The sequence below is a fragment of the Mandrillus leucophaeus genome, unplaced genomic scaffold, assembly GCF_000951045.1.
Source record: "Mandrillus leucophaeus isolate KB7577 unplaced genomic scaffold, Mleu.le_1.0 Scaffold13, whole genome shotgun sequence".
Lineage (NCBI taxonomy): Eukaryota > Metazoa > Chordata > Mammalia > Primates > Cercopithecidae > Mandrillus > Mandrillus leucophaeus.
The window spans coordinates 5,197,396-5,221,252 of record NW_012101254.1 but is presented as its reverse complement, the minus strand read 5'-3'; the positions used below and the strand labels follow the sequence as shown (position 1 = coordinate 5,221,252).

The 23,857-nt window shown below is 52.9% G+C and overlaps 1 protein-coding gene across 2 annotated transcripts in view; it reads left to right on the top strand.

Annotated features, from left to right (window-relative positions):
• Nucleotides 1-19,804, top strand: part of KCNK3 (potassium channel, two pore domain subfamily K, member 3) — a 53,559-nt gene extending 33,755 nt beyond the window's left edge. The window contains exons 2-3 of one of the 2 annotated variants that reach the window (XM_011972665.1): nt 16,249-17,514; nt 18,510-19,804. In XM_011972665.1, the coding sequence (XP_011828055.1) occupies nt 16,296-17,150 (855 nt within the window). In that variant the 5' untranslated portion in view covers nt 16,249-16,295 and the 3' untranslated portion in view covers nt 17,151-17,514; nt 18,510-19,804. Of the gene's footprint in view, nt 1-12,808; nt 13,169-16,248 lie in introns of those variants that run through there. The other variant, XM_011972664.1, reaches the window with a different exon arrangement.
• Nucleotides 19,805-23,857: the final 4,053 nt, after the last annotated feature.

The following is a 23,857-nucleotide window of genomic DNA, read 5'->3' as shown; positions in this document are numbered from 1 at the left end:
GTTCGCGACCAGCCTGGCCCACATGGTGAAACCCTGTCTCTACTAAAAATACAAAAATTAGCCGGGCGTGGTAGTGGGCCCCTGTAATCCCAGCTGCTCTGGAGGCTGAGGCAGGAGAATTGCTTGAATCCAAGAGGCAGAGGTTGCAGTGAGCCGAGATCGTGCCATTGTACTCCAGCCTGGGCAACAGTGCAAAAACTGTCTCAAAGAAAGAAAAAGAAAAAGAAAGAAACATGCATTTGTTAATAACAGCTCCTACTTTGTGAGACCCTCCACATGCCAAGCTTGTACTGGACATGTTATTTTACATGCTGTCTTCTAACCCCAAACTCACCCAGCCGCCTAGCAAGAGATGGGCTCAGAGAGGCAATGTAGGTGGAGGGGAAGCAGCAGGCCTGGAATCAAGAGGCTGGGGTCCCAGGTCCAGCTCAGGAGCGGCAACTGCGGGTGACACGCCCAATCTTTCCAGGCTTTGGTGTCCCCAACTGTTGAATGGACACCACCCTTCCCAGTGAGCCACAGGGATTCAACAGAAATGGCCCTGCACTGCTCGCTATGCTGGGCACCCCTGGGACGAAGTGCCTGGGGACTGGGGCCCTCTGTCTGGAGTGGCTGGGGCACAGAGAGGGCACAGTGCCCCTTTGGAACACAGCAAGTATAGGGGACTTCTGAAAGGAAACAGTGCCACACAGCCAATGTCAAAGGCCAGCAGGCAGAAGCCCAGGCCTCTCCCTCCCGTCCCTCAGGCTGCATTGTTCCTGTCTCTGCCTTGCTCTGCCACTCTCGGACTTCTCTTCCCCTGTAACTGACCTGCATGTGGCTTTGGCTCACCCTGGTCCCTGCTACGACTCACCTCTTTCTAACCCTGCAGCTCAGCCCCTCACAGCTGACCCAGCCCCTCGGCCCTGCATCACAATTCCTGGAAGAGAGAATGTGAATTGCTAAGCCCAGCCAAGTCCTCTCAGCCCAGGTGTCCAATCCTGGTCCAATCTGCTCTGGTGCCAGGGTGACACGGTACAAAGGGGCTGCCTAGGTACACCCTTGACTAGGGTTGTTGTAGGACAGACAATTCCAAAGAGGTAGAAGCGGGCAGGCCCTGCAACTATGCCCGCCACAGACAGCCTGGAGCCCTGACCCCTGCACTCCAGCATCCCCTTCTCACCTCCTGCTCTGCCTGGCTCAGGGCCACACTGACGCATCCCTAGGACAGAAAGGTCTGGCTACCCAACCTCAGGGTGCATCTGCCTGGCAGAAAGCAGGGTGGGGCTGGCTCAGGAGAGAGGGGCTTTGGCTAGGAAGCCCTCTTCCATCCTCACATAGTTTGAGCACCTGCTGTATGCAGGGCGCTAAGACTGCAAGGCCAGGTTCTGCCTTGAGCGGAGTACAGCGGTCTTGGAATGTTGGCCTGTAGGACATACTTGCTATGTGCTTTGACAAAGGGAGTGGTCCTGGGGACATCTAAGGGAGTCAGACAAGGTTGAATCCTACCTTTGCCAATTTTTATCTGTGTGACCTTGGGCCAGCAGTGTCTAACCTTCCTGAACCTTAGTTTCTCCATCAAAAAGGAGCAAATCATAGCCACCTTCAGGTCATGGGGAACATTAGGGATAGCAAATGTGAGGGGCATCCAGGTTCCTTGCCACCATTGCCACTGTTCGCAGAGGCTCCCATAGCACAGGCTCCACTCTGGCGCATGAATGCCTCACTTTCTCGCCCTTACTTTCTATACTCCATCTTCTGCATTCCCACCTGCAGCCCAGACTCAGCTGCACACAGGGGAGGCCAGCAGGAGAGCACCCCCCCAGGGGTCCAGGCCTGAGCCCTGACCACCTCCCAAAAGGCTTGTCCGGTGCCCAGCACCCCTCCGTGTGAGCCAGCCCTCATCCCCCGTGCTGTGTAGGCAGACTCGACTAAAAGGAGCTTTGCTCATAGAGGCACCGCTGTGCATAAGGAGATGGGTAAATAGGCCAGCCAGCGCCTGCCAAGAGAGGCCCACCGAGTGGCAGAGATGGATGTCACGTGGGGAGAGCAGAGGAGGCTCCTGGGGCCACAGCAGGAAGGAGGCTTCCTGGGGGAAGGCAAGGTGCAGGGAGAGGAACAGCAGCTAGCACTGCATCAACGTAGGAGAGGTGCTGAGTGTTGAGAAAAGAAGGGAGGTCTCTGCACTGCACTAACTCTATAAATCTGACACTGTTCTAAAATTTAAAAGTTGGTTTTAAAAAATAGTAAGTGGCAAACAAACCAGAAAAGAAAGAAAGAAGGAGGAAAAGAGAGAGTGTAGCCTCAGACATTGACCATGTTCCAATCTGTAGTGACAAGCAGTGCCAAGCAGCTCTGCACACCAGCCAGGTATTCACACCAACCCTGAACAACGTTTCCAGGTGTCCAGGGTCATCTTCCGAGGCTGCGAGAAGTGGAAAATGCCATGCTTCCAGCCACAGGAACACTGGCAAGATGCCCGGGCCTTCTGGCTCCCTTTCCAGGTTCCTGGGTCCCGCCTTCACTGAAGGGGCCCCTCCTTCACCGAAGGGGCCCCTCTGGCATAGACGTAATATATCCTGGGGCAAATCGTTGCTCAGAGCCATTTCCCACCTGTCTGCTGGCAATTGTTTTAGAACAGTTTCAGATTTCTAGAGTTAGTGCAAAGACCTCCCTGCCTTTCTCAACAAGTCTCTGTTCCCAGAGGGCAAGATCCAGCTGGCCTGTCTCTGCATCCTCTCCTGCACTTAGCCTAGTGCCTGGCACAGAGTAGTAGGTGCTTAAGAAATGTTTGCTCAATTAATTAATTAAGACAAGCTAAGAGGGAATAAAGTCATTTTCGCCTTGCTGATTTTCCAGATGATATTCTTGAGACGAGCCAAGTGCTGCAGCCTCCCTGGGGACCCTGCTTCCCGCTCAGCCTCCCCAGGTGCCACAGCTGCCTCTGCCAGAGGCGGGGGGTCTTCTTCCAGGGCTGGCCATGAGCCCCCAACAACCTGTGGCCAGCCTCAGCCTGCAGCCTCCTGCCATTTGGCTCAGGCTAGTGGATGGGTGCTCTGTGGAGACCCAGTGCACTCTCAGGCCCAACTGCTGTGGGGAGGGGTTGGGCAGGAAGGAACAGGAAGCAGAGATGGAGAGAGCACCCGCCTGCCTGCCCTCCCCAGGCTATCACTTTCCAGAACAACCTTAAGAGAAGGGATGTAGGCAGGATGCAGTGGCTCCGGTCTGTAATCCCAGCACTTTAGGAGTCGAGGCGGGTGGATCACTTGAGGCTGAGGCAGGTGGATCACAGGAGTTGGAGACAAGCCTGGCCAACATGGCGAAACCCTGCCTCTACTAAAAATACAAAAACCAGCCAGGAGTGGTGGCACATACCTGTAATTACAGCTACTCAGGAGGATAAGGCAGGAGAACCGCCTGAACCCAGGAGGCAGAGGTTGCAGTGAGCCGAGATCATGCCACTGCACTCCAGCCTGGGTGACAGAGTGAGACTCCCTCTCAAAAAAAAAAAAAAAAAAAAGGAGGGATGCATCAAGGTCCCCTAAGATGGGCCATGGACCCTGATCCCTGGGCCCTAGCCCAGAGGCCCTGAAGGCCACATACCTGTGTGGCCTTGTCCAAATCACCAGCCACTCACTCAGCCCAGTCTCCTTAGCTGAAAAGCCAGGGCACTTACCTTCCAGAATTCAGCATCCATTCAACTAACATTAGTTAGACTGGACAAGGTGACAGGCCTGAACTTGTCCCCTGGCTCAGACATTCACTAACTGTGTGGGCTTGAATGAGTCATGGCAACTTTCTGTGTCTCAGTTTTCTTATCTGCAAAGTGGACATAACACTCATCTAAAATTTTTGTGGAAACTAAATAATGAGCAGAAAGCACTTAGTACAGTGTACAGTGTCTGGAATACAAGTGCTTAATAAATGTGAGTTTTATTATTACTACTGCTGCTGTTGTTGTTACCACCACCATTAGCTGCTGTGTGCCAGGCACTGAGCCACTAAGAAGTACAAGGCAGTACCCCTGCCCTCCACAGCCTCTGCGTCCAGACTTACAGGACAAAATGAGACCCAAAATAAAAAGCAGCAGCAGCTAAATAAATGAAAGAAAGCAAAGGTTCAAGACCCCAGGATCCTGGTCTCCAGCATGAGATGAGTGGCAGGGAGCAGGGGAGAAGCTGGATACCAACATGATTCCCAAATGCTCTGGCTTGTCTCAGCATGAAAGACTCAGGCAGGGACACATAGCCATCTCCTCCCTGACTCCACGTGCCCCTGAGGGCCGGGAGGGTGTATGGGGCCGGGTCAGGGATTTTCCACCTAGCTCTGTCTGCCCCTCCGCTTCAGCTGGGGAATGTTACAATCAGAGCTGGGCTGGCCAGGCCAGCCCCAGGTCCCTCACCCTCTCCACAGCATCTGATCAGTGCCCACCAGGACTGTCAGCCTGGCACACACTCAAATGCCCAGTGTCATTGCTTTGGGCAGCTGACATTCCCAGTGGCCTTTGTTTGACTGAAACTACTGCAGTCTCCACTGTTTGTGGGGGAGAGAACGTGGCCCTCTGAAAGGCCACAGTCCTAGAATGCTGAAGGGCCTCATGAACGTCTTCTAATTTCTCCAAGTCCCAGAGGAAGTGCTCAAGGCCTAGAGAGGGGCAGCGTCTTGCCTAGGATCACGCAGCGGCACAACTGAACCACACACCCCAGGTCTTCTGACTTCCATCTTGGTGTGAAGAGTCCCGGGGCAGCCAAGTGCAGCAGAAAAAAACTGCCTTTGAATTTCAAGTTTGATTCTAGCACTTACAGCCTGAGATAAAACACTGTCTCCCTGAGCCTCACATTCCACATCTGTAAAATAGGAATAATAGCACCTCCTCTAAAGGATAGCAATGCAAGCGCAAATAGTAGAATGCATAGAGATCGCTTTGTAAATGATAAGGTCCTGCACAAATGAAATACAAGGGATTATTATTCTAGAACTCGGAGCACAGCACATATTAAGAACTCAAAAACACCTGCTGGTTGGAGTAGAGGAATGTTTGAAGGATGATGAGTAATGAAGAAAGGGCCCCTGGAGCACTGATTTGTTTAGGTGAGTGAGATCAGGGAAAGCTTCAGAGAGGGGGTGACTTTTGAAATGGGCTTTGATGGAGGAGTAGAAGCCCAACAGGCAGAACAAAGAGCACGAGCAGTGTCCAGAAATGTGGAAAGGGGCCCTCCCAAGAGGTGCTGACACCATGTCCACAGCCAGGTTTAGGCACCAGACCCTGCTCAAAATGTGCCCCTCTCCTCGGGGCCTCTGCATGGTACATGGAATAGGAGGAACTAGAAATTTATTCAATGCTAAAATACAACTTTTCAGGGAAGAAGAGACAATAGGGATCTTCTAATCTAACTTCTCTTTTGAAGGTAGGAAAATTAAGATAAGAAAACTGACTCAGATATAAGTCTCAGGGAGCTGACGTGGCTTAATACAGCCTGCAGTAGGCTTAGCAAACTAGGGCCTATGGACTGAATCTGGCCGACCACCTGTTGCTGTCAATAAAGTTTTATTGGAACGCTACATTTGCCATGCCCATCGTCACATAGTATCCATGGCTGCTTTCTTGGTTCTATGGCAGAGTGGAGTAGTTGCAAGAGACCATAGACTCATAAAGCCTGAAGTATTTACTATCTGGCCCTTTACAGGAAACAGTTTGCTGACCCCTGTCATACAGCAAGGTAATAGCAGAACTAGGATGGTAGCCAGGCCTCCTGACTCCTAGTGCTTTGTAATTCCTGGGCACCATCACCCTCTGGGCCCCGCCCTGCCCCCATAACACTGCCCACAGGGTGAGATTTCAGGTAGCCAGACTCTGGGCCCATACCTAGGTTGGCCTCTGCTGCTCCTCAGACCCAACAGGGCTTCCAGTTGGGAGCAGCTCATTCCCCTTTGGGGATTGTGGCAAGGAGATGCCAACACACCCCTGTTTCTCCTCAATGGGCTCAACAGGAAAGGCCGGGCGTGTAAACGTGTAAGACTCGGGCCAGCCAGATGCCAGCGTCATGGACAGGGCCTTGAAAAAAGCATGTGGGGGGAGAACTGGCACCTCAGCCATCTGCGAAGAGGGCCAAGTCCACTTTAAATTGTGCTGTGGAATTCCTTTCTCAATGCCAGGCTGTTCCTGGTGGATTCATTTAATTAAAACCCCACCAGATCAAATCTGTTAGAAGCTCTGAGCTCACAGATGCCCTGTCCAGCTGGTCATGAGGATGCAGACAGGCCACAGGCCCGGGCCATGGCACCAGGCTTGGTGGCTGGCTTAGAACAGGCCCCACCAGCCCCAGGTCAGGGCCCTGCCCAGGACCCCAGGATAACTGGCTGGTGGTGTGGCATTGCCCCCTTTAGGCCTCACTCTCTGCTTATCCTCTCTGTCTCCATTCTGTTCAAACCTCAGGCTCATCTCTGATGCCTCCCTCTCCCTCAGTCATTCATTCAAGAGAAATTGATGAAGCGGCAGCTCTGTGCCAAGCCCCCTGCCAGGTGTGGGGGATCGAGTAGCAAACAAAAGAGACGAGAACCCCTGTCCTCGTGAGGCTTACAGTTTCACCCATGAATGCAGGGCATCCCACACACTGCGCATCCACTCTCTTCCCCTCGCCCCTTCCTCTCCTCTCTTTTCTCTGCCCCTTGCCCCTACCTCCTCCACTCATCCCGAACTCTTGGATCCTCCGCTTCCCTCTAGCTCAGGCCTGAGCACTTGACAACTAGACCATGCAGAGGCCCCCAGTGGATCCTCCTGCTGCCGTCTCCCACAGCCATGCCCCTGCCCAGGGATGCCAGGCATTCAGCTTAATATCTCTCTGAGCACAGCCCTCCCCTGCTCAGGAGCCATCCATGGCTCCTCACTGCCTTAAAATGAAGACTTCATTCCTGAACCTACCCTTGAAAGCTTCTCAAATTTTGGCCCCTTCCCACCTTGACAGTCTTCACTTTTCAACCGTACTTCCTGCTCCAAGAACGCCAGAAGAACTTGTGCTGTTTTTAGGTTTATAATATTCATCGTTTTCTACTTACAAAAGTAATGGTTTTTTTGTAGTGTAGAATTTATAAGAGGAAAATTAAAATTAATCATGAGCCCATTATTCAGAGATAAGCTATGTGAGCTTTAGAATACTTCCTTACAGCTGTATATGTGTGTGTACACATACAAAATGTATATGTGTATATACATTTTTTTTTGAAACAGGGTCTCCCTCTGTCACCCAGGCTGGAGTGTAGTGGTGTCATAATGGCTCACGACAGCCTCAACCTCCCAGGCTCAAGTGATCCTCCCACCTCAGACTCTCGAGTAGCTGGGACCACAAGCACACGCCACCATGCCTAGCTAATTTTTTGTTTTTTCTAGAGATGGGTCTCACTGTGTTGCCCAGGTTGGTCTCGGATTCCTGGATTCAAGTGATCCTCCCACCACAGCCTCCCCAAGTGCTGGGTTTACAGGCATGAATGAGTGTGCCCAGCCACATTTTTCATATTTTCATATTAGTGTGGGATCCCACAATATAGAAAGCATTGTCTCCTACCCTTTTAATTTAACATGATGTGGTAGTTTTCTACATGATCAAGAGACTTCTCAAGAACTGCACTGTAATGTTCGCACGATATTCCATCACATAAATATACCTTAATATGTTTAACCAAACCCTATTGGTGGATATTTGGACTGTTTACAATTTTTCACAATGAAAATGCTGCTATAAACACGCTTGTTCATAAATCTTTGTTCTGATCTCTGGTTATTTTCCGAGCAGAGATTCCTAGAAGTGGCAACACAGGGCCACCGGGTAGACACATTTCTAAGCTTCTTGATGCGTATCATGCAGCTGCCTTTCTGAGAGAGTCCGCTGGCCCCCACCCCATTCCCATGTGTGAGCACACCCACCAGTCCCATGCAGGTCTATTTTCTCTGACCTTAGCACATCACGTGTCATCCTAACATTGTATCCTTGCCTCAGTAGCTCCCCTCATCGGAACCCTGCCTTTCCTATCTGCCCTTCAGAGCTCAGAGCAAATGTCACCTCCTCCATGAAGCCCTCCCTGACACCCCAACCAAAGTCTCTATCTCCAGCCCTCCTTCAGCCTGTCTTAAATCCCTCCTAAAACATTTCCCACCTTTGCCATGCATTTTAATAACTTGTGTAATAATAACCTCTGCTTTATACAGGGCACTGAAGTTTTCAAAGTGCTTCCGCTGAGAGGTTTCATTTGATTCAATCCCAAATGGAAAGTGTTTTGACGTCAGGGACCTCATCAATAGATCGTCTAGGTCTATTTCTGCTGGCTACATCACCAATTCAAGTCCAGCACAACCTCAAGCTAGCCCTTGTGTAACAGAAGTGTTTAGCCAGCCTTTGTTTTTCCTTGGCCTATCAGAACAGACTTCAGGATGCTCCCTTCTGCAGCATGGGGCAGTAAAAGACGACACGAGGGCCCTGGATTCCAGTCCTAGCTGTGTCACTGAGTTTCTGTGACCTTGAACAAGTCTCTGCTCCTCTCTCAGCCTCAGTTTACCCATCTATAAAACGAGTTGGGGGAAGGGCGCTGTGGCTCATGCCTGTAATCCCAACACTTTGGGAGGCCGAGGCAGGTGGATCATTTGAGATCAGGAGTTCAAGACCAGCCTGGTCAATATGGTGCAAACTTGTCTCTACCAAAGATACAAAAATTAGCTGGGCATGGTGGTACACGCCTGTAGTCCCAGCTACTCGGGAGGCTGAGACAGAAGAATCACTTGAACCCAGGAGGTGGAGGTTGCAGTGAGCTGAGATCGTGCCACTGTGTTCCAGCCTGGGCAACAGAGCGAGATTCTGTCTCAAAAACAAAACAAAACACAACAAAAAAGACTGGGTTGAACTACGTTGTCACAGCAGTACTGATAGCTCCTAAGGTCCCTATCCCCAGGCACCCAGAACAGCCCTGGGGTGCCTCTGAGGGCCTCTGCACAAAGCCGGCCTCTGGGATGGGCCAGAAGGAGCTGGCCAGGGAGGCAGGCCTGGCTCTAAGCCAGGCTGTGTCTGCAAACACTGACCTTGGCTGCCGCAGGGATTTTCCATGACACCAGCACCCTCCCTCTGAGCTCCCTGCATCACACATGGGCCTGAGGAGGGTGGGGGATGGGGGCTTTGGGGGTTTGTCCTACATCGAAGGCCCCCAAATCAGTACTAGGGCCACCTGTGGATGGGAGACCGCTCAAGGCAAGAGAGGAGAGAGCAGTGGGCCCAAGAGTGGGGAGTCCAGGAGGAAGCATGGGGCAGGGAGAGAAGCTGCTGGGGATAGTGGGGGGGAAGAGCTGGGACAGGAGATGGGACAATGGGAAGAGAGGCCTCGGGAAGGGGCAGAGCAGAGGAAGCAGATAGCAGATAGGTGCTGTGCTTCAGAACTGTCCTTCCCAGGAGCTCTGGCCTGAAGAGGGACAAACTCCAGACCCCGTTCTGTACACTGGTCCCACCCCTACCCCAGCTCCATGAGACCCTGTGGTTCCCAGGCCCAGCTAGGGGCTTGCCCAGACCCAGTGCAGGGGGATCCCTTCTGAACCTTGAAGCTGACCTCATTTTGAAGGGACCAGAGGCCACGGTGAAGGCAGGAGCTATGAGTCACCCGAGGCCCCCCTGCCAAGGGCCACCTCTCGTCCCCGTCCTGGGTGTCTAAGGGGTGGTTTCTCGTCACCATCTCAGACCTCAGAGTCCTCCAGAACTGGAGCCTCTGGGTTCTGCAGCCCTCCCACCCCAGACCGGTGCTGGACACTGAGGGGACAAGCCAGTCCTGCAGGACTCCTCTGTAGACATGAGTGCCCAAATACAGAGTGGGGGCCTGAGAGGGGCAGAGGGAGGAGAGGCCCCTCCAGTGCCCAGAGAAGGTTCCCAGAAGGTTCTCGGGAAAGGCAGTGTCTGAGCTGCATCTCACAGGAGGAGGGAGAGCACCTGCGCCCTCCTCCTGTCTACACCAAGCTGCAGCCCCTCCCTCCTCTCCTCCCCCAGGACCTGGGCACAGAAGCTGGGCTCCTTCCACCTCATCTCCTTTAATATGCCAGTTAGGCTCCCTCAGAGCCTGCAGTCCCACTTCCTGGCTCCACGCTGCTGCCATCCCCACTCTGAGGGGTGGCTCCCTGTCTGTGCCTCAGGCCCCTGAGCTGGTTCCTCCTGGGCCCTCCCCTAGGTGCTCTCTGAGCCCAGCTGCCCTCTGCCATCCAGCAGGGGAGTCCAGCCTTCCTCTGAGGGCCCTCCCTGTGTCTTGCAGCCCCCAGAGCTGCCTCTGTCTCCCCTAAGCCCACACTCCTCTCTGGCTGCCGCAACAGGCCCAAGCCACACTGAGGTCACCCATGCACCCATGCACTTCGGCATCAGCCCAGAGTTCACGGCCTTTGGGCGCCTCAGGCCACAGGTCCCTCATCCATCTTCCCTCAGGACAAACATTAGCCCAGCCATTGCCTATTTACATTAGATAACTAGGTCAGCCTGGAGACAGGCACAGCCGGCATTGCCAAGGGCTGTGCTTTTTAATCTACAGAAGGGCTGGGCCACCCAGAGAAGAAGATCAAAGAATCATAACGTCAGAGACCTGGGGGAAGGAACTTAGAGGTTCTTGATGCTGCACGGGAGCGTTTCCCAAACTGTGCTCCCAGGAACTCTTGCTCGGTAATGTGCACTATGAGAAAAGTGCTCCACAGTCAAGGAAGTGGGAAGACAGGCACCTTTTCCCAGCCTTGATCGACCCTGCACATGAACACATACATAGCCCTGAGAAAGCCTAGGCTCAAATCAAATGATGGTGAATCCTGTTAAATTCAGCATTTCCCCAATTTAATTGAACCAAGCAACTCTTTTCTCATCCAACAGTTGTTAACATTCCATGGAACTGGTATTTCAGAAAAATGACTTGAGTAAACACTGATCATAGAATGTTGGCACGGAAAAGAACTTTAAAGATCATTAAATCTTGGTGCTCCCCAAAATATTCATATTAATAATTCATATTTATTGATCTTAATATCCTAAGCATGTTAAGTCTATGAACTCAATCAAGTCCCCACACCAAGTCTATGAAGTGGGTACTTCATTATTCCCATTTTACAGATGGAAAACTGAGGCACAGTGGATGAAGCAGTATAGCTAAGGATAAAGGTGTTTGGTTTCAGAGCCTGTGATCTTCTCTACTCCACTAAACCTCAGAGATCTTCTCTCTGTGTTCAGTATTTCAAACATACAACAATAACTGAACTCCGTCTCAAGAGTCAATTATCTCAGGCTAATCAGACGTTCTGACTGACAGATGTGTTCTTAATTAATTTTGATGGGGAAAGAAATTAAGTATGGCTCTAACAATGATTTATTCGGTGCCTGCTCTGCAGAGTATCCACACTGCACTGATCACCACATCGAACTGCATAAATAAAATCTTCCAAAATTTTGACTCTATGAATGGGTGAGTGAACAGAGAAAATAATAAAAGGCAGTGGGAAAAGGTGGGAATCTCATCTCTTGCCCTGTCTTCCATGTCACAGATGAGGAAACCTGAGGCCCGGAAGGAACTTGCCAAAACACAAAGCTGTCTTTGATCAGGGTCAGGTCAGACCCCAGATCGCCTGCCTCCCAGCCCCATGCTCTTTCCTCTGCCCAAGGCTGTGGCCAGCTAGGCCAAGGGTAGGAGGTCAGGCAAGCAGACTAGCAGGCATAGGAGACCAGTGAGGAACAAGCAGCCAAGCCCAGTCCAGCCAAGGCCATGAACAAGGGCTCAGAGTGGCTAGTTGTGCTTTGAATAGAAGGAAATAAGCTACAGGGAGAGAAAGACCAGTAAAAGGGAGGACCAGACCCAATCCCACTCCCACACCACCATCCCCACCCTACATCTCCCTGGAAGACAGCTTCAGACAGTTTCTGACCTCCTTGGTGATTCTGGAAGGAAAAGAGAAACTGAGATGGCCCAGGGTTTGCCTCCGATCTCTCGGTTTTCCTGCTGCCCTAAAATATTTAGACTAATAATAAATTTTTATATCCAGTCACCTGGCTTCCTTAAGTGGATTCTGTGCCTCCAGCCAGGTTCCCAGGCCATCTCTTAGCTGAGTTGCTCCCAAGTAGGAGCTGCTGGGCCATGATCGAATGAAGAGGCACAACTCTGGTCATATCTGAGCTGGAAGGCAGTGGACAGAGCATTGGTTTTAGAACCAAGTATCCTGGGGTTATAGTCCTGATTCTGGCATTCACAAGCTGTGTGACCTTGAACAGACTGCTTTCCTCTCTGGGCCTCCACTTCCTCATCTGTACGACATAAAGACTGAACCAAATGATGGCTAAGGGTATTTCTGGCTCTGAGAACCTTAAAACCTATGTTGGATTCAGGGAAAGGAGGCTGGGAGAGGAGGCAGTATGGACGGTCTTGGTCGTTTTCTGAGAGACAGTGGCTAGAGTCTCCTGGTCAGAACATGTGCTCTGGCTGATCAGCCCAGCAGGTACTGCGAGAGAGGGTCCTCAGAGAGCGAGCCCCAGAGAGAAGCCTCTGTGTGCATGGGTGCCACAGAAGGACAGAGGCAGCCCCCTCACCCAGAGACTCAAAGGGCTGGACAGAGAAGAGAAGATAGAGAACACCTTTTGCCCCCTGCCTCATAAAGCCAAGCCCGATGTGGGCAAGGACCAGGCAGTCAGCGGGCCTACTGGCAGGCAGACGGGTCTTGCCAAACTCCCACTTACTTCCCAGAAGCTCCAGGGCCCCTTGGGAGTGGCTCCACCCAGCTGGCACCCCTCCAAGTTGGGCGCCCACGTCAGCAGGTCCTCACACTCCCTTGCCCTTTCACCCAGTGACAATAGGACAGGCGATGGGGAGGGGGGCACCCTGAGCCGGGTACTTGGAGAAGCGTCTGTCTGCGTGAGCATGGCCCTCCTGTTACCACCTCTGCTGCATCCGGCTCAGAGCAATGCCTGAGGCTGATGCCCAAGTGAAATGCTCTCCTCCCAAGGCCTCCCGGCCTGGTCGCCCTTCCTGGGTGATGCATTGGCTCCCATGTACCGGAATGAATGCTGAGTCAGAAAGGCCCAGTGGCCTTGGCCAACACCCAAGGCCTCTCTGGACTTCATGACCCCAACTGTAATATGGAGATAGTCATAATAGTGACCTTGTAAGAAGTTTTTGAGGATTAAGTTAAAAATACATCTGAAGGGTAAGAACTTATTATTCTTAAGCCTCAGCCTGCAGTAGGAAGTGAGATTGAGCCCTGGGGGCATCTGACCCCAAAGAGGAGGCACATCTAGGCCAGGGCTGCCTGGCCAGGGTAGTGGCTGTGGTGGGGCGTGAGGTGCTGCCTGGGATAAGAGCCTCTGATTAAGCCTGGATGTGTCATTTGCTTTGAAAGTCACTAAGTTCAACAGGACAAAGGGCAGAGGAAGGGGTTGTCACTTGTGGCTGAAGCTGGGTCCTGAGGAGCTGGGTCCTTGCAGGCTGGGGTAGGAGAGGCAGAGGAGGGCCACGAGGCAGTGTGGGAAGCAGTGTGGAGAGGAGGGGCCAGCTTGGCTGGGTGTGGGATGAGGACGGGTCTCTGGGGTGGCTGCAGGGTATAGCAAAAGAGGGGCAAGGAAGGGATGTATAGCTCCCTGAAGCTGGGGGTTTTGTGAGCATAGTCACAGTGGGCAGTGAGGCTGCCAGGCAGGCGGGCACTGGCTTTTACTAAAAGACAGTGGGCCCAGGGAAGTCACAGCCTATGACAAACAGGACAAGGGAGCAGTGGTGGCAGAGAGGGAGTGATGGTGGTACATGTCTGCCTGACCCCACAGAGATGGCCCTGCCCCCAGGCCCATGCTCTCAGGTCACCCTTCCCCTGTGAGATCCCACCACTGCCGCTTCCATCTTGCAAGCCACAGGTTCCAAAGAGCTCTAACGCCTAGTCTCTCCTGTGCTCCTGCAGATGACTCTGGCGGGCAGCGAGGGTGGGGGGTGATAGCTCTAGCTCAATCCTCCAGAGTGCAGGAAAGGCAAGTGAGCCCAGAGAGGGGTAGGGATTTGCCCAAGGCCACACAGCTATCACATGGCCAAGCTGGGGCTATGTTCACGCTCCCTACTCCCTGTTGAGCCCCATCCATGGTGCCATGCCCTCCCTCTCCACAAAGTAGTGCCGGCCTGGGGGACAGGGAAGGACGGGATGAGAAGCAGCTCTGGCTCGGGGCCCGCCCAGTTGTCGAGGTGAGTTGTGGTCTGGCTGCCATGGCCAAGCTGGCGGGCACAATCTGTTCTCACCCTGCTGGAGCACAGACGTCCCACACACAGTGGCTCTACAGCTCAGCTGTCTGGGTCCCTGGCAAACAGTGACATAGTTACTGGCCCGACACTGTGGAGGGGGGCAGGGGAGCTGGTTCTAAGGGCAGCCCCAAGCAGCTGTCCCCAGAGTTCCCTGAGCTTTAAGATCCAAAAGGCCCTGGGTTGACAGAGGTGCCAGTCTTACTGGAACTGAGCGGCCCTCGAGCCTGGCTGGTCTCTTGGAAACATGAGAGTGTAATCTGGCACTTCACTCATTGTTAATCACAGGGAGCCACTATTGAGTACTTGATAATGCACCAGGCTCTGAGCTAAATGCATTACACACAATATCTTACATATTCCTCCCCAAAGTCCTGTGAGGCAAGTGTATTATTAACCCCATTTTATAGATGTGGAAACTAAGGCTCAGAGAAATCACACACACACACACACAGAGAGAGAGAGAGAGAGAGAGAGAGAGAGAGAGAGCGCAAGTCCAGGACAGAGTCACACAGTATCCTGCCCTACAATTTAGTTATCAAACATATTCTGGGCCTCCATAGGTATGGCTGGCAACGTGGAGGTGGAAGCTAGAGAGGAATGTGACAAGGTCCATCAGTGCTACCCCTTACCCCCAAAGCTAGTGTTTAGCTCTATGTCATTGGGGATCCTGGAGGACAGGGGGTGGTGGTAATATTGGCCCTGGAATTACAAGCTGAACATTTTCAGTGCCACTCAAATAAGGCAGAGATCACTTTTAGCTGTGAGGAATCCAGGAGGACTGCATGGAAGAATATTTGGTTAAGATTTGATAAGACTTAGAAGGGAAGAAAATGCCAGCATCATGTTATTATCATAATTCTATTAATAAAAGTAGTAAATATCTCAACAACGGAAGAAGCAGGCCAGCACCAGTAAATACAATTTACAAATGAAGAAACATGCTTAGAGAGGGGGAGTAATTTGCCCAGGGTCACACAGCCACTAGGACCCTGTCACTAGGGATGAGTTCCCATCCAGGTTCATTTTCCCTCCAGGTAGCCAGAAGAATTCTCGACTTAGGCCTTTGAATGGCTGGTGCAGAGGGAACCTTTGCCTCTGCCCTGATCCTGGCTCAGGGTGGGCCGGGGTGGGGGCGGGGTACAGAGAGGTTATCTGGCTGATGATAGTAACACACCTGGAAGGACCCCCAGGGTTCCTGCTTTGCCAAGGGTCACACCACTTCCCCATAAGGACAGACCCTACATCAGGCCAAGCACAGAGGATGACCCCAGGGCTTCCAACTGGAGGCTGATGAGGACCCCGGAACACTCATTCATCCAGCTGTTGCGGGGAGGGGCAGGCAGCCTCCTTTCTCCTCTGGCACAGTGGGCCAGCTGCCCCAGGGAGACTGAAGGGCCCTTGTTGCCAACCAACCCCACATAAGCTTTGGCAGGCAGCAAGGAATTCACCAAGAAGCCAGCCCTGCCTCAGTCTCCCTTCCTGTACACTGGATCACAGGACGTCAGAACCCATTCAGGGCAACCACTTCACCTTGTAGTCAAGGAAACTGAGGCATGGAGAGCACAAGGAGCACGCCCGCAGCCCAGGACACTGAGCTAGAATCCAGCTCTCCCAGATGACCTGTGCCCTCACACTCTCCCTGTGCCTCTGGAGGAGTTCTCAGCAGCACTCAGGCCACCCCTTCTCTAGGCGTACAAAACAGTCCAGTCATTGAGGTCAAACGGACTCAAGTTCAAACACGGTTGCTCTGCTCCCAAGCCGTGTGACCTTGGAAGTCAGCCCTCCCTATTTCTTCCTTCCTACATACTTTCCTGCAGGTGTCACAGAGTACAATAGAAAGCATGAGCAAGGGCCTAGCACAGTGCGTGGAGACAAGGAGCCTCTGTCACTGTAGGCCCAGACCCCCAAGGTGGGGAAGGTGGAGGGGCGAGGGGTAGGGAGAAGAGGGTTTCTGGAAGGGCAGCCCCATAGCGTGTGCTTTCTCTCCTCTCTCCCGCTTTCCCCCAGGCTACGGGCACGCAGCGCCCAGCACGGATGGCGGCAAAGTGTTCTGCATGTTCTACGCGCTGCTGGGCATCCCGCTCACGCTCGTCATGTTCCAGAGCCTGGGCGAGCGCATCAACACCTTGGTGAGGTACCTGCTGCACCGCGCCAAGAAGGGGCTGGGCATGCGGCGCGCCGACGTGTCCATGGCCAACATGGTGCTCATCGGCTTCTTCTCATGCATCAGCACGCTGTGCATCGGCGCTGCCGCCTTCTCCCACTACGAGCACTGGACCTTCTTCCAGGCCTACTACTACTGCTTCATCACGCTCACCACCATCGGCTTTGGCGACTACGTGGCGCTGCAGAAGGACCAGGCCCTGCAGACGCAGCCGCAGTACGTGGCCTTCAGCTTCGTCTACATCCTTACAGGCCTCACGGTCATCGGCGCCTTCCTCAACCTCGTGGTGCTGCGCTTCATGACCATGAACGCCGAGGACGAGAAGCGCGACGCCGAGCACCGCGCGCTGCTCACACGCAACGGGCAGGTGGGCTGCGGCGGAGGCGGTGGCAGCGCGCACACCACCGACACCGCCTCGTCCACCGCGGCAGCGGGCGGCGGCGGCTTCCGCAACGTCTACGCCGAGGTGCTGCACTTCCAGTCCATGTGCTCGTGCCTGTGGTACAAGAGTCGCGAGAAGCTGCAGTACTCCATCCCCATGATCATCCCGCGGGACCTCTCCACGTCCGACACGTGCGTGGAGCAGAGCCACTCGTCGCCGGGAGCGGGCGGCCGCTACAGCGACACGCCCTCGCGACGCTGCCTGTGCAGCGGGGCGCCACGCTCCGCCATCAGCTCGGTGTCCACGGGCCTGCACAGCCTGTCCACCTTCCGCGGCCTCATGAAGCGCAGGAGCTCCGTGTGACTGCCCCGAGGGGCCTGGAGCACCTGGGGGCGCGGGCGGGGGACCCCTGCTGGGAGGCCAGGAGACTGCCCCTGCCGCCTTCTGCCCAGTGGGACACCCCACAACATCCCTCACCACTCTCCCCCAGCACCCCCATCTCCGACTGTGCCTGCTTGCACCAGCCGGCAGGAGGCCGGGCTCTGAGGTCCCCTGGGGCCCCCATCGGAGCCCTGCAAATTCCGAGAAATGTGAAACTTGGTGGGGTCAGGGAGGGAAGGCAGAAACTGGGAGCCTCCCTTCCCTTTGAAAATCTAAGAAGCTCCCAGTCCTCAGAGACCCTGCTGGTACCCAGACCCCCACCTCCGGAGGGGACTTCATGTTCCGTGTACGTTTGCATCTCTATTTATACCTCTGTCCTGCTAGGTCTCCCACCTTCCCTTGGTTCCAAAAGCCAGGGTGTCTTTGTCCAAGTCACCCCCACTCAGTCCTACTCCCCTTCCCCATCCCCATCCCCAGCTGTGTCTCCCAACCTCCCTTCGTGTTGTTTTGCATGGCTTTGCAGTTATGGAGAAAGTGGAAACCCAGCAGTCCCTACAGCTGGTCCCCAGAAAGCAGGACAGAAAGAAGGAGGGACAGGCAGGCAGCAGGAGGGGCCAGCCAGGAGGCAGGAGGCAGTGGCCTGCCAGTCTGCAGAATGGTCACACTGGAGGTTCAAACTAACTGGCCTCTAGCCACATTCTCATAGCAGGTAGGACTTCAGCCTTCCAGACACTGCCTTTAGAATCTGGAACAGAAAACTTCAGACTCACCATCCCCAGCTACTGCTGACAATTCCCAACTCTTAAATTTGTCGAGTGTTTTTTAGCCTGTGAAAACTCTATGCTGGCCACTGATTCCTTTGAGTCTCACAACAGCCTACTTAGGTCACTAGGGCAGGAGTTCTCACCCACATTTTACAGATGAGAACACTGAGGCCTGGACAGGTGAAGTGACCAGAGAGCAAAAGGCAAAGGGGTGGGGGATGGGTGCAGTGGCTCACACCTGTATTCCCAACACTTTTGGAGGCTGAGGTGGGAGGATTGCTTGAGCCCAGGAATTCGAGACCAGCCTAGGCAACACAGTGAGACCCCATCTCTACAAAAAATAAAAAATTAACCAGGTGTGGTGGCACGTGCCTGGGAGTCCCAGCTACTTGGGAGGCTGAGGTGGGAGGATTGCTTGAACCTGGGAAGTCGAGGCTGTAGTGAGCCCTGATTGCACCACTGTACTCCAGCCTGGGTGACAGGGCAAGACTTTGTCTCAAAAAAAAAAAAAAAAAATGGCAAAGGGAGACAAGAGCCCAGCCTACTTGTTCCTAGCTGAAGTGTTATTTTCTTCCAGCTTGGCCTGCTCTTGAAAGCAAAGCTCCTGCAGTGTACATCCTGGCATTGTGTGGCTACCTGGGTTTTAAACCAGAATCAGAAGTCCTGGGTCAGAGGGCACTGCTGAGGCTCAGCCTCTTCTCTTCTTGGTCAGGAGGCAGCAGCTCTGAATGGGCTCCTGAGGCAGCATAGGGGCCTTTGTCACCAGGGTGCATACTTACAAACAGTGCAGTTCTTGGGACCGAGGTAAGCAGGGCTTACCTGCCATGGCAGAAAGGCCAGGATCTGGGGCTCTAGGAGTTTGGGAATTGGGCAGAGTGCCCAAGAAAGCTGGCAGGCGTATCCTATGGGACATCATCCCTGGCACCATTGTCATTGTTGGTGCCTGTGTCCCAAGTAACTAGTGAGAAGCTGAGGCTGCAGCAAGAAACACCGTTCCCAGGTGGCAAGGTATGGACCAGAGATGCCCTCGGCCCACCACACCTGCAACTCAGAAGCCCAGATGGAATGCAGCTGACGAAGGTGATGCTCGAGGCTCACGTTTGGGGCCCCACAGCTGGAGCCGGTATAGTGACTGGGACAACATCAAGGGGTGGATGAGGGACCTGTCCTCCCACAACACTGCCTTCCCATGCTGTTCCCCTGCCAGCTCCTTAACACTGCTGACCAATACGGCATTCAGGGAAATTGGAGGACAGCACCCACAGGGTGGCCAGCCTCAGGCCCCCACCTGCATCCTCTAGTCTCTGGGGACCCCTGGGGGAAGAAGTCTACCCTGCTTGTGAGTCCCGTCTCAGTGTGGAGGAAATGGCTGCCCACGTGCCAGGAAAGCAGGGCCCAGGACCTGGAGGTGCCCACTGTGTTTATGTTGGGGATGGGGGGGCAGTGCTGGCTGCCTCTGTCCTGTGTGTGACCCTGCCCTCGAAGGGTCCTGTCCTGTCAGTCCCGAGGGAGCCACAACCAAAGCTGCGGAGAGAAGGTGGGGAGGGGTGCAGAATGGCCATGGGGCACAGCATGGCGGACTGTTCAGTCTCTGCTGGGTCTTTCCTAGGGACCTGGAAGGCCAGTGTTGCTTCTCCCTCACTCTCTTTCACTGCAGGCAGCCTCTCTGCTTCCCCAATGCCTTATGCCTGGGCACACTGCCACAGAATATGCAATATGTGTGGGTGACCATGTTCTCACGCCCACACCCCCACCCCGGGCAGCCCCTGGACTCCAAAGGCCGTGGCTGCCACAGCCTCCCCTCAGCTCTTCCTGCCTATCTGTCTTCACACTGAGAATGGCGCCCAATAAATGCTATCCACGGAGACCAGGCTCAGGCTCCAGCTGCCTCTGTCATCGTATGCCCTTGCTGCTGCCAGCCATCTCCCACCCCCTCCCCTGCCGGGGTCTTCAAACATACCTAGCTGCTGGGCTCAGTGCCTCACACCTGTAATCACAGCAGTAGGCAGGCAGATCACCTGAGGTCAGGAGTTCAAGACCAGCCTGGGCAACATGGTAAAATCCCGTCTCCACGAAAAATACAAAAATTAGCTGAGCATGGTGGCACGTGTCTGTAGTCCCCGCTACTCGGCTACTCAGGAGGCTGATGCACAAGAATCGCTTGAACCCGGGAGGCGGAGGTTGCATTGAGCTGAGATCACACCACTGCACTCCAGCCTGAGTGACAGAGTGAGACCCTGTCTAAAAATAATAATAATAATAATAACAACAACATACCTAGCTGACTCGCCATGGTCTCGCTGGCCTGTGGGCGACACTGGCTTCCCTTCTGGGATTTCCCAGAAGATCCAGATTTTCTTAATGTCCTCCTGGAACAGACTAAGTAAAAAATACCTTAGAAATCACCTGGTCCTATTGTCCCCCCTGTACATGAATAACTGAGGCCCACAGAGAGCAAATCGCCTGCCTGAGTCACACAGCAGTGAGTGGCAGACCTAAGCTAGGAACTAGAACTGGGGATTCCTATTCCAGTGCTGTCCATCCTCACACAGCCTGCAGAGTCCGCCTGGACACACCCCAGCTGACAGTGGTACCTCCCAGTCAGCCAGGAGTATGGATTCCTTCTCCTGCAGTAGGGGCCCCTGGCTGAGTGACCTGATTGACTAAAACATATGTCTTTGAAGGAGAGTGCATCACAAGCACCTTTCTTTGGGGTACATTTTTCTCTGGGTCTAGAAGGACACCTCAGGCTTGGGACTGGGCCTCAGAGCCCAGGACAGACCCTGAGAGCAGACCCACCTTACCCATCTGGTGCCAGCTCCCCAGGTCAGCTACAGCAACCCCCAAACTTCATATAGTACAATCCACAGTAATAGCACACAGCTCCATACCTATCTAGCTCCATGCCTATCTATCTGCCTACCTTTCACAAAAGGTAGCCCCCTCTCAATTCCAAAGCTGGATTCTTAGCAACCCTGCTACAGCCAGTGACTCTAATACGTTCTGTTCCATTACATGTTATAAAATGCTGGTCACAATCCACTAAATTGATGTCTCTACCTGCTATTGGTTTAACACCAGCAGATTGAAATATACTGGAGAAATAAAGGGAGTGGGAGAATGGACACTTTCTCCCAGTTCCCCCACCCCCCGCCTTACCCGCGTAGGTCAACTGAAAGATACAGAGAGGGAACCTTTGATGGGGGGTTCAGAGTTAAAAAGAAGAAATGATGGCACCTGCACTCCCTGCTTCTGGAGACAGGACACAGCCAGCCCTCCTGTGATGGCACTCCTGGCAGCTCCTTGTTGGCCTGCAGCCCTCAGGGGGCCTAGATGCCATTGGCTCACCCACTCCTAAGGCCACCACATCAAAATCTGAGGCTTACTGCCCTGGCTCACCTGCCTCTGTCTTTCTTAAAACAGCTAAATGCAACAATAGCAGAAATTAGCTTGTTTTGGAGGTTGGCAATGACCAGTTAAAGGTGACTCTTATTTTCTTAAGCAGTGCTTACAGGACATAAACGTGATGACACTTGCCCTCCTTTCTTCATCGCCTGGGATAGACTTTACAAACAGACCTGGGAGGAGTCTCCTAAGGGGCTGCATTTATCCCCATCTCCCTAGGGGTGATCAGCATTGTGGCAGCTGGGCAGAGCAGTGGTGAACGGCACCCATGTCCCTGCTCACATCTTCTAAGATCTCAGAATTGCCTGAGGTTCTAGCGTGGGCTCCTTCTCTCCAGATGATGCCATCCCCACCCCCCTCATTTCCACACAGCATCTGAGGCATCCTGCACTAAAAGATATATGTACAGCAAAACAAAAATAGAAAACCAGCACAGCAGAGTGGAGGTGGGGTATAAATATACCCAGATCCCCGCTGATTTGGTTACTCGGGGTGAGCATCAGATGGAAATAGAAGTTTCCGGGGGCCAAGACAGAAAGAGGGATGTAACGACAATTCTTTTCAAAACGTGTCTCGTGGAAAAAAGGGTTCATTGGTCAAATGAATTTGGGAAAATGCTGTCAATATCACCCACTCATGGAGCTTCACAAGGCATCTTAGCTTAATAAAGGTTATGAAAAGTCTTGCAGCAAAGATGCTGTTTACCCCTGCTTAACCCAGCACTGCCCAAACTCATTCCAAATACCAGACCTCTGTTTGCATGACATCTCTCCAAGCCCTGTATGTCACAGCACTCGCTTTGGGAAATGCTGATCTATCGAAATCTCACTGATGAAGAGAGAAGGCTGATCCTTCCTCCTCACCCCACACTAAATTATAGAAGAAGTTTAGCTTGCAAGTCCTTCTATAAGTGAAGACCACAACAATATAAAATACATATGTTATTCTCAATTACATGCCAGATTCAACCAAGGCTCAAAGCAGCCCACTTGCTCAATATCAGGCAGTGAATTGCCGGCAAAGCAGGGATTTGAACACAGGCCAATGGCTGCAAGGCATATGCTCTTACCCACCTGCTGTGTACTGTCCCATGATGATCCACGTCTTAACAAAGGTTTGGCAGAAGTTCAGACCTATTTATGATGTGGTCATTTCTTATTCAGAACCTCGGTGAGAGAGGAGGCTGTAATCTAATGATGTCATCCTTCAAAGATGACAGATTCCACTGGAGCTAAGAAATCCTATTCCAGCCGGGCACGGTGGCTCATACCTACAATCCCAGCACTTTGGGAGGTAGAGGTGGGCAGATGACCTGAGGTCAGGGGTTTGAGACTATCCTGGCCAACATGGAGAAACCCTGTCTCTACCAAAAATATAAAAATTAACTGGGTGTGGTGGCGTGCACCTGTAATCCCAGTTACTCAGGAGGCTGAGGCAGGAGAATCACTTGAACCTGGGAGGTGAAGGTTGCAGGAAGCCAAAATCGTGCCACTGCACTCCAGCGTGGGTGATACAGTGAGACTCCGTCTCAAAAAAATAAAAAAAATAAAAAATAAAAAGGAAATCCTATTTCACCTCAGGCCCTCACATTCCCACATTTAGGACCATTTAGCTCTTTCTGCAGGCTCAGCATTTCTCCCTACCTGCAAGCCCAGTAGCCTTCCCATAATTTATCGCAGGAAGCTAGAGGCAGGAGAGGGCTGTCCAGGGCCAGGGAAGGATGTGTTTAGGACAGACATGTTGGCAGAAGAAAGAGGCACTGCCGACAGTGACCAAGCCAAGCTCCCTCCCTTGCAGCTCACATCACCATCTCCACTGAGCAGCACAAAGCTGTGGCCCCCTCTCAGTCCCAAAGCTGGATTCAGGTAAGAAGTTTGAATGACTCTGTTTCTCAGGTAACCTCTGAAAAGTTCAATCTGTCATGGACTCAGTACCTTCCTCTTGCCCAGCGAGGCAGGAGCCTTGATGCTGGAACAACAGCATCTTTATTATTATTATTATTATTATTATTGTTATTATTATTGAGATGGAGTCTTGCTATGTTGCCCAGGCTGGAGTGCAGTGGTGTGATCTTGGCTCACTGAAAACTCCACCTCCCGGGTTCAAGCAATTCTCCTGCCTCAGCCTCCCAAGTAGGTGGGATTACAGGCGCCCACCACCACACCTGGCTAATATTTGTATTTTTAGTAGAGACAGGGTTTCACCATGTTGGCCAGGCTGATCTTGAACTCCTGACCTCAAGTAATCTGCCTGCCTCAGCCTCTTAAAGTGCTGGGATTACAGGCATGAGCCACTGCGCCTGGCAGCCATTACCTTTTCTCAAGTGTTGCAAAGATACACACACACATACACACACACACTCAGTTAATTGTTCCAGCTCCTCTGTTTCAGAGGAAGGGATTTTGGTTCAGAGTGGAAGTGACATATTCAAGGTCATGAAGCGAGATAATGGTGTAGCCAGAATTAGTATCCACATAGCCTAACTTTCCAACACACACACACACACACACACACACACAC